Genomic DNA, 15,925 nt, shown 5'->3' on the forward strand with positions numbered 1-15,925 from the left:
AGGGGAGGGCTTCAGCTCTTCTATGACATTTTATTTTGGGGGCTGTTGGTGGGTCACGGGGCCGTGTGTGTGTGTGTGTGTGTGTGTGTGTGTGTGTGTGTGTGTTCAATAGCAAAGGAGCCCCGGTTGCTGAAGAGGACAGAGTGGAAGGTGAGGGCCAGCAGAGGAGCTGCCCAGGTGGGAGGAGATGGTGGTTGGACCTCATGGGAAGTTAGAAATGCAGCCCTAGACCTGTCCTGCTGTTGAGAACCTGCACTCTTTCCTCCTCCCAGACCATCATTTATTTTCTGCTCCATTAGCCCCGGTTCTCTCCTTTCAGGAAGAAAACTGAAGCTCAGAGAGGGCAAGGGGCTGCCTGGGATCACCCAGCAAGCTGGGGGTAGAGGAACCTGTGACCCTTCCTTAGGGGTCGGGGGGCCTCTCCAGCTGGGGCTGAGCAGGGGGTCAAGGCTACCTGCAGGACACACCCACACCACCCCGGGAGCAGTGGACAAGCAGCCTCTCCAGGCCCCTCCCCCAGAAAATATCCCCCTCGTCGTCCACTCTTCCACCCGCCAGGGCTCCCTTGGGCCCCAGCCCCTCGTTCCTGCGTGGCTGGAGCCTCTGCCTGCCCGGCTGGCTGGGGCCCAAGTCATCTCTTGGTAATTGGGTTTCAGGGATGTTTGTGGTTATGCTAATGGGGGTACGCTGAGCGCTGGGACCCCTGGCTCCTGGGGGAGGGGAGGCCCAGGCAGCAGCCAGGGTCCCACAGCACTGCAGACTCAGCACTGCCTCAGAAATCGGACGGCCTGATTCAAAGCCTGGCTCCCTTGAGCAAGTCATGCAACCTGTCTGAGCCTCTACTTCCTCATCTGTAAAGTGAGAAAAATAATAGTACCTGTCATTAGGCTCTCCAGGGAGGGAAGGGTAAAATGAAAGAATCCACTGAAAATACTTGGCCCAATGCCTGGCACAAAGAACTTGCTCGATAAATGTGTTATTAACTATTTTTTGTTTTTGTTTGAAGTCTAAAAGTTCCTCCAGGAAAATGTGAACGGGGGCTAGCCAAATCTGTGCAATGAGCTAATGGGTGACTCACTTTTCCTTTGCTTTTTATGTATATTATCCAATTTGGGGCAATGAACATGAATTTCTTGCAAAACAAAATACCAATATGTGGAAGGTATCCAGGGGGCTTGGAGAATGGGATCCAAGAGTTTGGGGTCCAGCTTGGGGACCACCAGCTGGGAGGCTGGGTCTCCAGGGGCAGAGCCCAAGGAACCCAGGCAGGAGGGGACAAAGGAGGGGCCTAGGCCAGCAGGAACCGCAGCCAAGTCACCTGCTTTGAGCTTAAATGGCTGACTGGGCAGCTTTTGTAGGGAGAGCCATGGGGGTGGGATGCCCGGGGTAGACCGGGGGGGGGACTGCAGAACCAGAATGGACGTGCGTGAAGGGGCAGGAGTGAGGGAGGCCCATCTGAGGTTCAGGAGAGCAGAAGAAGGGGGGGCCTGGCACAGGGCCAGTGGGAAGGAGGAGGCCGAGGGGGAGACTGTTGTGCCCAGCTGGGCACAACTCCCAACAGATTTGGAGAATCTCAGGGCTCTGCTCAGAGAAGGTGGAGTGAGGAGCTCGGTCCTGGAGGCAAAAGAGCCAAATCTGGCTGAGCAGGATGCTGAGTGGTCCAGGCTACAGAGTCAGATCAATGGGACTGAAATTCTACCTCCACCACCCTCACTGTGTGGCCTCGGGCCAGGCACTTATCTGAGCCTCAGTCTCCCCATCTGTAAAATGGAGCGGTACATCCAGTAAGGTCCTCATGGCTCTCCCTGGGAGGCTGGTGAACAAACCTTGATGAGAAGAAGCTGCTGTCATTATTATTGTTGTTATTATTATTAATGCAGCCTGTCAGCAGCCTGATCTCACCCTTCTCCCTGGCTGACTGGGAAGAGCTGGGGACCCCAGCTCCTGCACCCAATGCCGTCACGAAGCTCTATGACGCCGTAACAGTTTTTTTGTTTTTTTTGGTATTTTTTGCGGTACGCGGGCCTCTCACTGCTGTGGCCTCTACCGCTGCGGAGCACAGGCTCCGGACGCGCAGGCTCAGCGGCCATGGCTCACGGGCCCAGCCGCTCCGCGGCATGTGGGATCTTCCCGGACCGGGGCACGAACCCGCGTCCCCTGCATCGGCAGGCGGACTCTCAACCACTGTGCCACCAGGGAAGCCCTGCCGTAACAGTTTTAGAGGCATTTTAAACTTTATCATCCATGCCCCAAAGGCCTTCACTTAACTGACCTCCCCACCCCACAGATGAGGAAACTCAGGCCCCAGGGAGTGGAGCAGCTGGCCCAAGGCCACAGCTGAGGGTTACAGGACCAGACCTTGCAAAGCACGAGGACGTTGGCTCCTCCGATAAGGGCTGTGGCCTTGGGCAAGTCACTTTGCCTCTCTGGGCCTCAGTTTCCCCGTCTGTAAACAGGGCGGGAAGGGGTGTGTGTACACACGTATACACATGTTGAGCTGATCAGCAGAGGTCTGATAGCCTGGTGTCGATAAGTGTGAGTCCCTTGCCCCCTATGAGGGCCCCCCAAGCCTGGGGAATGTCTAGTTAAGCCTCACACTTTCCACCAGGCAGCCTCACCTCACAGGACAGTGGCCTTGGCCTGGGGGACAGAGCTTGTCAAACGCGGCAACTGCTCTCGCAGCTCGAGATGCCTTTGAAGCCTCTTGTTTTCTCTTCAGAAATTAAGCGCATTTCACATTTTATTCCATCTGTGGGACGTTTCTAATCTAAAACATGTTTTAAACGGCTCGCCCTCAAGTAATGTGGACGCCCACGGCAGGCCTGTGGGAACTTGGGAGGAAACGGTGAGGACTTCATGGGAACAAAGCCCACTCCCCCAAACCCCCCGTGGGGCTGGGGCCACCATTCCATTCCATCGCGCGGGCCGTCAGTCAGTCGTCGCCTCATAGGTGCCGGGCGCTGTGCTACACTCTGGGACACAGGGGAGCAGTGGGGGCTCGGCCAGGCAGAGGCAGGCCAGGAATGGGGCAGGTGCAGTGGAATGGTCGGGGCTGTTTGGGGATGCACAGACACTGGGGGAGAACCAAGGAGGAGGTCTGGGAAGGGATCACCTGGAAAGTGCAGTAGCCCCCTGGTCCCCCTCCTGCCCCCTCTGCCCTCTGACCTTCTCTCCTGCTTCTCTCCCCGACTCACTCTGCCTCAGCCACAGTGGCTCCTGGCTGTGCTTCAAACCCACCAGGCGGGCTCCTGCCTCAGGGCCTTTGCACAGGCCAGCCCCTGCCTGGCCTGTGCTCCTCACAAGTAGCTTCCTTTTCAGCGGGTCCTTGACTCCTTCTAGGTGAGCCCCTACCCACCTACCTGCCACTCTCTCCTCCCTTCTATCCACTTCACAACCTCTGGTGCTAACGGTAATTCTTGTTCAAGTTTATCTGGCTGTTTCTGGACTGTCTCCCTGCCTGATGATGAGATCTGTGCCAGCAGGGCCTTGCTGGGCTGTGTCCCAGAGCCTGGCATATACAGGGGTTGGATGCACCTTTGTCAAATGATAGAAAGCTGAGACCTGGCCTTACAGGGGAGGGTGGAGGAAAGGGGCTAGGGAGAGGGGCTGGGTGATTTGGGGGAGCCATCCCCCCACCCCAAGCCTGGCCGGCAGCCTCTCAGGCCTCGGAGGCCAGGATGAGGCCGCGTGGCAGCCGCAGCCTCCGAAACACCCGCAGGGGTTGTGCCCGCTCACCCAGCTTCTCCCGGCCCAGGAACCTGCTCAGCGCTTTCCTCGGGTCACCGGGTCTCCTCTGTGGTGGCCCACACGGCCCACTGCCCCCTCCTTGGCGCTCCCCCACCCGGGCTGGAGGAGTCAGTCCCTGCCGGGGAGAAGCCTAGGCAGCTCCTGCAACACCTCCTGTCGCTGCCCTTGAACCAGTCCTGTCACCTGCATGGCCCCCACCCCAGATCCTGCCTCTTAGGGCGCCCCTGGGTGGGCTCTTCTGTGAGTCCTGGTGGATGAGAGCCTCTCCTTCAGAGCCAGGGGACCCCATGCGGCCTGGCTGAGTGACTCTGGGCACAATCGTAACCTGTCAGGTTTGTTCAGTGTATTGTTAGTGGGTGCCTGCTGTGTACTGGGCTCTGTGCTGGGCGCTGGGGACGCACTGTGGACGAGACACTCAGGGCTGGGGGGGTAGGGTAGCAAAGTAGACGCTCACCTGGGAGGTGAGGATGCTGGAGGCAGTGATTCATGGCCCGTGGTAGGTGTAGCGGGAGACCAGCTCCAGACACTGCTGCCTCTCAGGGCCGGAGATGGTGAGGGTCTCCTCCAGGCAGGGGACCAGCCCATGCAAAGGCCCTGGGGCCGGAGGAAATGGGGCAAGTCTGAGGACCTGGAGTGTGGCTGAGGGATAGATGCGGGGGAGAGAGGACAGAGATAAGGTGATGAGTCAGCAGGGTCCTGGGCCTGGGGTATGGGGGCAGCTTGTTCTTTATCCTGAGAGCAAAAGGGGGCTTTGGGCCTTTAACCAGGAAGCTGGGGGTAACATAGGAGATGTTCATATTTGCATAGTGAGAAGATCCTTCTCCATGGCTCGGCTCTGTCATCTGTAAAATGGGTTAGTAATAGTGTCTTCCACACAAGGTCAGGATTAAATGAGCTCATGCAAGTACAGGGCTTACCTGGCCCAGGCCCAGGCCCTTCTGCCACTGTGGGCCCTTCCTCTACAAAAATAAAAGTTAATTGTATGACTTTGTTGGCATAAAGACAAATTTCTTAACATTTTATATATATTATATATTTGATATATACTTAAAATTATATATAACTTTTGTTTTCAACCTAAAAGTTCACTTTTTCTTCTGATTTTAAAAGAAATTAGAGACTTCCCTGGTGGCACAGTGGTTAAGACTCCACGCTCCCCATTCAGGGGGCCGAGGTGCAATCCCTGGTCAAGGAACTAGATCCCACATGCGTGCTGCAACTAAGAGTTTGCATGCCTCAACTAAGAGTCTGCATGCTGCAACTAAGAAGTCCACATGCCGCAACTATGAGTTCACATGCCTCAACTAAGGAGTCCATGTGCCGCAACAAAGGAGTGGGCGAGCTGCAACTAAGGAGTCCACCTGCCACAACTAAGACCTGGCACAACCAAATAAATAAATAAATATAAAAAATAAAATAAAAAGCACAAAAATACATACATACATAAAAAGAAATAAATAAAAGAAATAACGTTTTCATGGTCCCTAAAAGTATTATGGGCCCCAGGTACATGCCTACTACTCCCTGCCTGGGCCCTCAAAGTGGGGGCTACTCTTCTGTTTAGGTGCTGCCTGGCAGGGCAGGAGGGGGCGTGCAGTGGGAGCAACCAGAAAAGGAAGAGGAGGGAGTTCCCCGGCAGTCCAGTGGTTAGGACTCAGTGCTCTCACTGCCAACGGCCGGGGTTCGATCCCTGGTCGGGAACTAAGATCCCGCATGCTGTGAGGGTGTGGCCCCAAAAGAAAAGAAGAGGAAGATGTATCTGTGTGTCCCCCTCCCCTCCGCCCTCTCCCCTCACCTCCCCCTCCCTCCATCCGTGTTCTGCTGCTGCCCTGGTTCAACCACATTCTGGCCCCTTTGATCCTCCCTGGGCCTGTGGAGAGTCAGGCAAAGCTGACCTTGTCCTTCCCCAGCATAGGCACCCCTGTGGCCCCCCGACCAGGGAAATGCTCAGACTTATTTCCCTGCATGTCCTTCCTTCCCTCCAAGGTGTGCTGCCGCCTCCTCTGTGAAGCCCCCAGACTCCAGGCTGCTCCAGCTCTGGTACCTTCCTCACCTGGACATTTACACACTCTCCTCGACTCAACTTGGGTACCCTTGGTGGCCCCTGGCACACAGTTGGCACCCAAGTAAAATTTTTTTTTATCAGTTGTATATTACATCCCTAGTACTTATTTTTTTTAAACAAATTTTTTTTAATTTATTCATTTAGTTTTGGCTGCGTTGGGTCTTCATTGCTGCACGCGGGCTTTCTCTAGTTGCAGTTAGCAGGGCTACTCTTCATTGCAGTGCGCGGGCTTCTCATTGCGGTGGCTTCTCTTGTTGCAGAGCGTGGGTTTTAGGCACGCGGGCTTCAGTAGTTGTGGCAGGTGGGCTCAGTAGTTGTGGCTGGTGGGCTCCAGAGCACAGGCTCAGTAGTTGTGGTGCAGGGGCTTAGTTGCTCCACAGCATGTGGGATCTTCCTGGAACAGGGCTTGAACCCGTGTCCCCTGCATTGGCAGGCGGATTCTTATCCACTGCACCACCAGGGAAGTCCCCCTAGTACTTATTTATCTTTATTTATTTATTTATTTATTTTTGGCTGCGTTGGGTCTTCATTGCAGTGCACGGGCTTCTCATTGTGGTGGCTTCTCTTGTTGCGGAGCACGGGCTCTAGGGTGCATGGGCTTCAGTAGTTGTGGTATGTGGGCTCAGTAGTTATGGTGCACAGGCTTAGTTGCTCCGTGGCGTGTGGGATCTTCCCGGACCAGGGATCGAACCCATGTCCCCTGCATTGGCAGGCAGATTCTTAACCACTGAGCCACCAGGGGAGTCCCCAATTAAAATGTTTTGTGCAGAGAGTGACAGAGGGGCCGCTGGGTCCCCTGAAGTGACAGTGGCCAAGCACTCCGGGTCTGGCCCTCTCCCTTTCACCAGGCAGTGGCCACGTTCCAGCCCCTGAACTGGGCCGGGAGCTGGGGCACAAACTGGGAAGCGGCTCTCCCCCACCCACAGGACAACAGGTGCTGGGAGTCGGGGGAGGGGCTTCCCCCCCAGGTGCCCCAGGCCTGAAAAGGTGCGGAGTAGGCAAAGGAGAAATGGGGGTCGGGGGACTGCACTGCATGAGCAGCAGTGTGGGGGCAGGGAAGGGCTGGCAGAGGCCTTCTCACAGGGGCCTGGGATACCTGTGAGAGGCGGGGAGCGATGCCCCCAGCACACCCCAGCCCCAGCCCCTGGCCTGGTGGGCCGCTGTCAGCGGACAGAGGATTTGGCAGTGACTGGGGTGGACCTCATTTCCACCCCAAGGTCACAGGCGCAGCACTGAGGCTCCTAGCCAGTTAATCGTGTCCAACAGAGCACGGCACAGGCACGTCCACGGGCAGGGGCCGCGGCAGGGCTGGACCACCTCGCTCTGCATGGGGGCCGACAAGCCAACTCAGATGGCAGGCGTGGACCAGGCATCTCACAGCCCCGGAGGCGCACACTCCGGCCCAGGAGCCTATGCCCGCCGCAAAGCCAGAACAAGCCTCAAGCCCCGCTCAAACCCTAGGGCCAGGCATGGGTCCCCCCTCACAAGCTTGATGACCCTGCTTTGCTGGGGCAGGTTTGGGTCCTTTGGGTGGGGCTGTGTTACAGACTCTGGTTTGGACCTGAGGTCCAGTGATAGTCCACGTCTTGCTCGCCCATCACCCCGCCTCAGCAAGGAGGTCCTTTCCGACAGAGGGAGGGTGCAGGGGTTAAGAAAATGGGTGTGGGGCTTCCCTGGTGGTGCAGTGGTTGAGAGTCCGCCTGCCGATGCAGGGGACACGGGTTCGTGCCCCAGTCCAGGAAGATCCCACATGCCGCGGAGCGGCTGGGCCCGTGAGCCATGGCCGCTGAGCCTGCGCGTCTGGAGCCTGTGCTCCGCAACGGGAGAGCCCACAACAGTGAGAGGCCCGCGTACCGCAAAAAAAAAAAAAAAAGAAAGAAAATGGGTGTGACAACCAGCCCTCCTGGTTCAAACCCCTTTCCTCCCCTCACCAGTCACGCCGTGAGCCTCAGTTTCCTCATTGGAAAAATGGACTAATGACCAGTTGTGATTTAGAGCCTCAAACCAACTGAGGGGAGCATGGGGGCGGCGGGGGCAGAAAGGGGAGGAGCGTGCGGGTGAGGTGAGGTGGGAAGGGCCAGCCCGGGCTGGGGAGCAGGAAGGCCTGAAACTGCCCTGCTTTGGATGGGAGGCTGGGCGGTACACCCAGGGGACCGCCTGTGGTATCTTTGGTACTGCTCCCCATTTTCCGTGTTCCCCCCAAGCCTCCAGGCCATCCTCCCAACTGTGAGTGCCTCGGGCAGCCCTACGGGGGCACCATGTGACCAGGTGTCCAGGCCCCTGGGGAGAGGGCCAGACAGGGGCCTAAGGGAAAGAGGAGCAGGAGAACGGGCTCTAGACCACCAGATTGCAGCCCTTCCCCCTGAGCCCCACCAGGGGGCTGCCGGGCATGGTGGGCTCGGGGAAGGGGACACTGCAGACCGGCCTCCTGGGATACCTGCTGAACTTGGGGACAGGCTGGTGACCAGGTCCACCGTGCAGCTTGAGTCTGAGCCCCCAGTGCTGGGCCACACCTCCCTCTCCCACCTGTGGCAGGTAATGCCACCTGGCTACCTGGTCCCCCCTTCCCCCAGCTCAGCCTCTGCCCCAGGCTCACCTCCCTCCTCAGCCCCTGGATGAGACATCGGGCCAATCCACCCCAGTCCCCTCACCCGGGCAGGGCCACACTCGGTGGGGTTTAGGGGGTGCAGGGCAGGTGGCTGTTGGCATCTCCTTCCAAAGGGACCTGCAAAACAGCAGGTCGGAGCCCCTCCCCTCCCGCCCCTTTGAGGCTCGCTGCCAGTGTGTTTGACACTGAGCTCTCCACCAGCGGGAGCCGGCTCATTTGCGGCCGGTGTTAATTAAGAGAGAGAGGTGATGGGGGGAGGCAGGGAAGGGCCGTGGAGGGCAGCTTCCGACAGCCGCCAGGACTGCCGTGGGAGCCAAGGGGGCCGGGAGCTGGACCCGCGCCGACCTAAGATGCCTGGGTCTCCCGCGCTGGCTCCAGGGCAGAGCTCTCCAGACGTCCGACCGCTCATCTTTGCAGCCAACCTGCTGGGGTGGGAGGAGGGTCAAGAGTGCATCCGAGGGGCCTACTGTGTGCTCTGCCTGATGTGGAGAAGGCGGGCCCCAGCCCTGGGGGGCGGGGAGCAGGGGAAGCCTCCCTCCAACAGTCCCTCGGCAGTCTGCTTCGAGGTTGGCCTGCTTTGTGGCTTGGCTTTGGAGTCAGACAGACCCCGTTCCAATCCTGCTGCCGCGCAGCTCAACCTCTGAGCTTTGGTTTTCTTACCTGTAAAGTGGGAGCGATGGCACTGCCCTTGTGGCTTTGTTATGACAGTAAATGGGGTCAGTCTGTGCCCGGCAAACAGCCTCCCTCAGTCATTGGCGACGTGCCCAGCCCCCAGCGGCCTGCCACGTCTGCTGGGTGTCCCGCGCGGTCCACCTCCTGCTCGCGCTGTCCCCCGGGGCTCCAGCTCTGGCTGCCTCCGCTGCCTGCTCAGCCCGCCTCCGCCCACATTCCCCGCGGCCCCCCAGCTCTGCTCTGGGAGCGCCCAGCCGCTCCTCGCCTCTCCATCTTAATTAGCTGCTTGTATTAATCTTGCAAGTAACGTGGCAACTTGCAGCCCTGGGTTTTCGGGCTGTGGAATTAATTATTCCCCAAGCGAAGAGCTGTCAGCTCTGGGAGACCAGCCACTCAGAGCCACCTGACACCGCTTAGCAGCGTCCACAGGCTCCGCAGAGCACCCCGGGGCCTACGGCCGGGCCAGCTTGGAAATGGCCCCCATTCCTGGCCTGGGCTCTTTTCCGTGTCCCCCTCTTACAGAGGGGCTGCAACAGGACCTGGGAAGGCAGGGAGGGATGCCACAGCGGTGTCGGAGCTGAAGGCCCCGCCTGGGAGTCAGGACCCCTGGGGCCAGAGGGGCTGAGGCACGGCTGACCATCTCCCCACCGGGCGACACCTGGGCCTGGGGAACGCACCTGCCCTGTCTCGCCCATCACTTGCACTCATTAGCATCAGTGCTTCACACAAGGCAGCTGTGTGGCCGGAAGCTGGAGCCCAGGCTGGGAGGGGGCGCTGACCCGCACAGCCCTCACATTCTGACGGAGAGGCTGCCAGCCTCACTTTGCCCCTGCGTCGGCCCCATGGGGGGCTGGAGAGGGCAGCTGGCCAGGCAGAGCGAGGCGGACGGGGCAGCCGCGGCAGCTGGCGGTCCAGCTCTGGTCGAGGGTGCGGGGCACCAGGGGCCGGTGCAGCTGAGGAGCCCTCTCTCTTCCTTGACCTTCACAAGTCACCCATCTGTTCCAGTCCGGTTCCAGCCCCAATGCCCTGGGCCCTTCCTGCGCTGCCCTGGGTGGGGTCCTGACCTCGCACGTCAGTGCTGTTGTCCGTGAGGCTCCCAGCCCTGGTTCATAATCCTCACCCCCCGGCGGCACTTTCCAGGGCTGCAGCGATGCAGTTTGCTCCTAGTGGCTGCAGCTGTGTCTCCCACAGTCCGTGAGCTCCGCATCTCTGCACCAGGCCTGGCACAGGGGGCTCGGGAGACGCTGTGGGAAGAAGGAATGAGTGAGGACTTCCCTGGCAGTCCAGTGGTTAAGACTCAGTGCTCCCAATGCAGGGAACGCGGGTTCGGTCCCTGGTCGGGGAACTTAGATCCCGCATGCTGCACTGTGCAGCCAAAAAAAAAAAAAAGGAAGAAAGAACGAGTGAGTGAAGGATACGCGCGGCCAAGGGTCGTCTGCCACTCCAGAGCTCACATGCAGCTGCTTCCGGGGTGAGCGGACCCGACCCTGGTGCCTCCCAATCCCACCGCAGTCCCAGCCCCAGGCCCATTGGGAGCCTCAGCGGAAGAGGAAGCCCCAGCCCCTTCCGCCTCCTGGTTATCTGCCCCGCTTCAGGGAGCCTGTGCCCAGGGACCCGGGCTGGCCCTCGGGCCTGGCTGGCAGCCCCCCGTCGCCCCCCCCGCGCAGCTGCATGCCCCACCAACCTCTCCCCGACTGACCGCCTTCGTCTTTCTCTCTTGCAGCCAACAGCTCCCTGCTCGGAGGCGGCGGCGGTGAGTACACCCTTCCTGCGGCCTGGGGGTTGTCTGGGGGTCTGCTTCTCTCCTCCTGGCCCCTTCACCCGCGGAGCCCAGCTGGCTGCCATGCGCCTTCCCCGCAGCGTTCCCCTCGTCCCCATGGTGCGCCGTTCCCATCTCTCCATCTCTGCCCTTCTTTACCGCCTCCCACCCCATCGGCCTTGCCCGGCCTCGTCCTCACTGTGGATGAAGCCAGGCTGGCAGGCCCGGCTGCTTCGGTGCTGGGTGACTGGGGTAGGTCCCCACCTATGAGCAGAGGCCTCCTGGTCTGTAACTGGGGGCTGGAGGGCCCCCTGAGGTTTCAAAGGGACTGGGCCTGGGCCTGGGACCGGGTCGTTGTGGGGCCGGGGCACAGGTGTGGTGGGGAAAGCCCAGCCCTGCCCCTGACACCCACGGGCCCTCGGCCAGCCCTGTGCCCCTTTGGCCTCACCTGCGAGGGCAAAATTAGCGTCTCTGCTCTGCCCTGCAGCCTTGCAGGGCAGCTCTGCCGCCAGGACAAGTTCTCATCGAGTCAGGGGGCGCTCCGCCAACGGTTAAGCCCACGAGAATGCGTGTGTTCACTGTTGTCAAAGACCACCAGGAAGCAGGGGTTCCGGCAGGCCAGGTGGGCAGGGCGTTGGAAGTCAGCGTGGGCCCGGCCCCCAGGGACGCAGGGCAAGGTCAGCAGGTGCCGGCAGGAGGGGCGGGGCGACAGTCCCTATGGCCCCAGTGCCCGGCCAGCCCGGCACAGGCTGGCCACACCAGCCGCTCGGCCCCAGCCCCTCACCCCCCGGCTGGCGGGGCTGCCCGCTGTCTGTGCAGGCAGCAGTACGATTGGTGAGCTAGGGTCAGGGGTTAATGCGCCGTCGGATAAATCCCAGGGTGTGCTTACGGCAGTGGTGGCGGGGCCCAGGCCAGGTTTTAAAAGGGGAAAAATAAAAGGGGCCTTGAAGGTCAGGAATAAATAAGAGCGGCGTTAAGAGCTGTTGATGACCGGCCAGGATGCGGGATGGGGGGGGGGGCGCGGGGAGCCTGTTTGTGTTTAGAGATGCTTTCCCTCCCTCCCTCCCTCCCTCCCCTGCTTCTCCTCCAGCTTCCCTGTGGAGGTCACAGCTACCCTGGCGGCCTCACAGAATGAGGTGGATTCACTGGGGACTGGGGGTCTAGGACCCTCTTCTGAGCCAAGTGCCTGGACACATCTGCCAGGCACCAGAGGAGCCTGGTCCCTGCTTCCTCAAGCTCGCAGTGCAGACAGGAGCACCAGCACGACACAGGGTGGTCTGTGCAATAGGGGGGCTGGGGGCGGAGTGAGGAGTACAGGCTCAGTGTCCAGGCTTGGGGACCAGGGAGGCTCCTGCAGGAGGTGGCGCCTGCACTGGGACCCAAGGGATGGGTAGAGGCAGCCGGTGAGGAGCAGTGGGAAGGGTGTGCTGGGCAGAGGGAACAGCACAGGTGAAGCCTGGAGTGAGGGAGAGCGTGGGGCATTCGGGGAGACTCCGAGGACTGGAGTGGTCGGAGCCCAGCCAGGAGGAGGGGAGACGGGAGAGGACTCAGGGGCCTCAGAGACCATGTGAGGAGCTGGATTTTTAGCCGTCCAGTTAGGAAGACAAAGGATCACAGAAAGGTGTGGGACTTGTAAGTCCTAAGTCAGGTCATCACCTTCTTCTGCTCAAAATTCTGCCAGGGCTCTCACCTCACCTCCTTCCTTCGGCCCACGGGGTCTCCAGGCACCTGTCAGACTGCCTGGCCCTCTCCACTCTGTGTCAGCCACACTGACCTCCCTGCAGTTCCCGGAACAGACCTGGCCCGCTCCTGCCTCAGGGCCTTTGCACTGGCTCTTCCCTCTGCCCCGAATGCTCTTCCGCAGAGAGCCGTGTGGCTGCTCCCTTCACCTCTTACAAGTGTTTACTTGCATGCCATCTACTCGGTGAGGCCCACTCTGACCCCTGGAAATTGCAGCTCCCTGCCCCTGCCCCACCTCCCCAGGCCTCTCACACTGCTCTAGTTTTTATTTTCCTCCAAGCACCTCTCTCCTAATGTGCTATGTAATTTACTTGTTGATTATGTTCATTGTTCATTGTCTGTCTCCCCACTGAGAACGATAGCTCCAGAAGGCATGACTGTATCCCCAGCACTTAGGACTGGGGCTGGTGCATACAGTCGGTGCTCAATAAATGGTTGATAAATGAATGAATGAACTACAGGTAAAGGCAGGGACGGCCTTACATGTCAAGCAAAGAACTTGCTGATGAGGGCAATGGGAGCCACTGAGGTTTCAGGCAGGGCAGGGAGTGGCTCATAGATGGCCTGGTGACCTCACTCTGGGAGGTCAGAGGACAGCTGCTCTGGCCAGATTGAGGGGGGAGGCCCAGTGGCGTCCCTCTAGCTCCCTTTCCTGCAGCACTGAGGGTGAGAGGAGGCTGGAGCAGGCCCCAGGCGCAGCCTGACCGACGCAGAGATGGATGGGGTGGGCCAGGACCCAGGAGGAAGTGGGCCCGGAGTCCAGCCTTTTAATGCCGGCTGAGATTTATGGAGCCGCCGCCAGTGCTCACGGGGGCTGTCACTCTGCTAATGTGATTGGAACAAGGCGGAGGTGGCAGGGAGGGGACAGGGGATAGGGAGAGGCTGGGGCTTGTGGGGGCCTGGCGCCCACCTGGGATGGGAATGGAAACAGGCGCCGGGCCCCCGGGATGTCCTCTGCTCTCACATCTGCCACCTGTACCCTCTACCGCCCCCTGGTCCATCCAGCCTTAACGCAGGAGGGAGGACACAGGCAGGGGCAGCCTGGGACTGGGGGGTCTGGGTCCCCATCTAACTCTGCCCGGACAGACCCTGGTCCTCCCAGGTGCCCTCTTCTCCCAAGTCCAGCCCTGCAGGGGTTCAGGCCTCTACCCACCCCCAACTTCCCACCACCACCCATTTACCTATCCAGCCACCACCCATGCCTGTAACAAGCACTGGTCCCGTTCAGTGCCCTGGCCACTCTGTTGAAAACTCCCCCAGCCAGCGCGGCCCTCCGTGCTGATCCTCTGCCCTGCCCTGTGCCTGTCCCCAGAGCACGGGCGCCCTTTCAACATGCTTGTGTTTCATGCTCATTTTCACTGCCTTTCTCCCCACTAGAACATACTCTCCCCAGGAACAGGGTTCAGGGGATTCCAAGCCCCTAGATCAGCCTTTATGGGGTGGTTAGTTGTACCCCTGTGTGCCGGGTGTGCCCTAGGAGCTGGGGACTAACAGCCTGCCCCGGGGTTCTCATACAGCCCTGTTGGGGAAGGGCAGCTATCAGTTCAGAAAGGAGCTCTTAAAGGGGGGCTGAGGCTGGCCTCCAGGGCTGTGGTGCAGGGAACCACAGTGTTTACAGCAAGTATGTAGGAGTCTTCTGTCACCCTAAACTTCAGTGGGAACCCCCAGGGGCCGCTGGGGCCAAAAGGACTTAACCCAAAGGGTCCAGGGCCCCTGGGCCTGCCTCACTGGGGTTGGGCACCCACCAGGCCCTGAGGCCAAGGTAGGTGGTCTGATAACACAGTGAAGGCCCCCCACTCCCCATTCCTTCCCAGCACTCTTTCTGAGTGTGTGTGTATATGGAGCCGGGGAGGACACCTGTGTCATACCCTGGGACTCGGGACTTGACCCTGCCCTCAAAGAGATCCATTTTGGTAGAAGTCTTCCCAACAGAGGGGGCATTTGACTTGGGCCCCGAAGACTGCATAGGAGTTCGTCGGGTACAGAGGGATGGAGAGGCCCACCGGGTAGAGAGCCCAGTGTCTGCAGTGGGGAGACCCTCCGGCCTGGGGACGGCCAGGCCCACTCCTGCTCCCGCCTCCTTCCTGGAGAGCCTCTTACTGGCTCGATAAAAAATTCTTGTGAACAAACACTCTCCTATTGTATGGTAGGAAGGAAGGCGGGCCCTAAATCAGGATGGGAATCGACAGGGCCCTGACGCGTGTCTCTCCTGTTTATGGGGACTGAAATGTTTACTCGGCGATAAGGAGCCAGCCTTCTGGTAGAGATTTGTGCACTCTTTTTCAATTACCCCTCGTCTTTCTCTGCCACTTTCGCACTAAAGGGATAATAAATGTATCAGAGCGTTTCAATTATTCATCTAAATCATGACTGCGCCTGCCACGGCCAAGCTTTAGTGACAGATTAATTCAGGGCCGCCTTCCTCTGCTTGCAGCGGCCATCTCTGCTCCCGCCTGGCCAGAGCCCCGAGGGCCAGCCCGAGGGGTGGGCGGCTGGGGTCAGGCAGGTCCATGGCAGGGGCAGGGCAAGATGGAGCCCCGTCCACGCACCCGGAGGTCAGCGGGCCCGCCCAAACCTGCAGGCCTGTGAGGGCGCAGCCACCCCGCCCTCCTGCTGAGCGGCTCTGCACGCCCTCCTCCCTGTGCCCACACTGCAAGGCCTTGTGTGTGTCCCTTACACTGCAGGGTCCCAGGCATCTCACACCAGGGGGAAGCCAGAGGTGGCTCGCTCCCGGGATAGCCCTCTCCCGGCACAGGGCCTTTGCACATGCTGTGCCCGCCCACCACACCTTCCCACCTAGTTATCTCCATGTCAGGGCAGCCCCTCCCACCAGCAGCCCCCCAACATACACACACACACAGACGCACGCACGCACGCACGCACGCACACACACTGTTCTATTTACTGAGGGGCCTGCCACGTTCCTGGCACTGTCCTCAGTGCTGGGACACAGCAGGCACTGGGACACAGCAGACACTGCCCCTCTTGGGCCAGTATTCTGTCACCCTTGAAAATCAGACTCTTGTTTGTGTGATTAAGTACCAACTGCTCCCTATCAGGCTCCCCCACTAAGGGGCATGCACAGGGCGTCTGTCTGTCACCTCCTGGAAAACAGTAGGTGCTCAGTGGGGACCTGTTGGTGGCCCGGCCATGCCCAGGGGCGCCTCCCCCCAGCGCAGGTATCTGTGTGCACTCCTCCCCCACCCACCATGCAGGCACATGGCTCAGGCAGAACCTGCCCCCCGGGGCCCAGCCTCTCCTCTCTCCACACAGGGACCCACGAGTCCGGGGGGGGGGCACCCTCTTTCCTCTCTCTGTCTCCGTCTGAGTCTCC

The 15,925-nt window shown here is 59.9% G+C and overlaps 1 protein-coding gene across 2 annotated transcripts in view; it reads left to right on the top strand.

Annotated features, from left to right (window-relative positions):
* Positions 1 to 15,925, top strand: part of MACROD1 (mono-ADP ribosylhydrolase 1) — a 152,293-nt gene that overhangs the window by 126,582 nt on the left and 9,786 nt on the right. For both annotated transcript variants that reach the window (XM_079930423.1, XM_079930422.1), the window contains exon 4: positions 10,816 to 10,845. In XM_079930423.1, the coding sequence (XP_079786549.1) occupies positions 10,816 to 10,845 (30 nt within the window). The remainder of the gene's footprint in view (positions 1 to 10,815; positions 10,846 to 15,925) is intronic.

This window comes from Stenella coeruleoalba (assembly GCF_951394435.1).
Source record: "Stenella coeruleoalba genome assembly, chromosome: 8".
NCBI classification, from domain to species: Eukaryota; Metazoa; Chordata; class Mammalia; order Artiodactyla; family Delphinidae; genus Stenella; species Stenella coeruleoalba.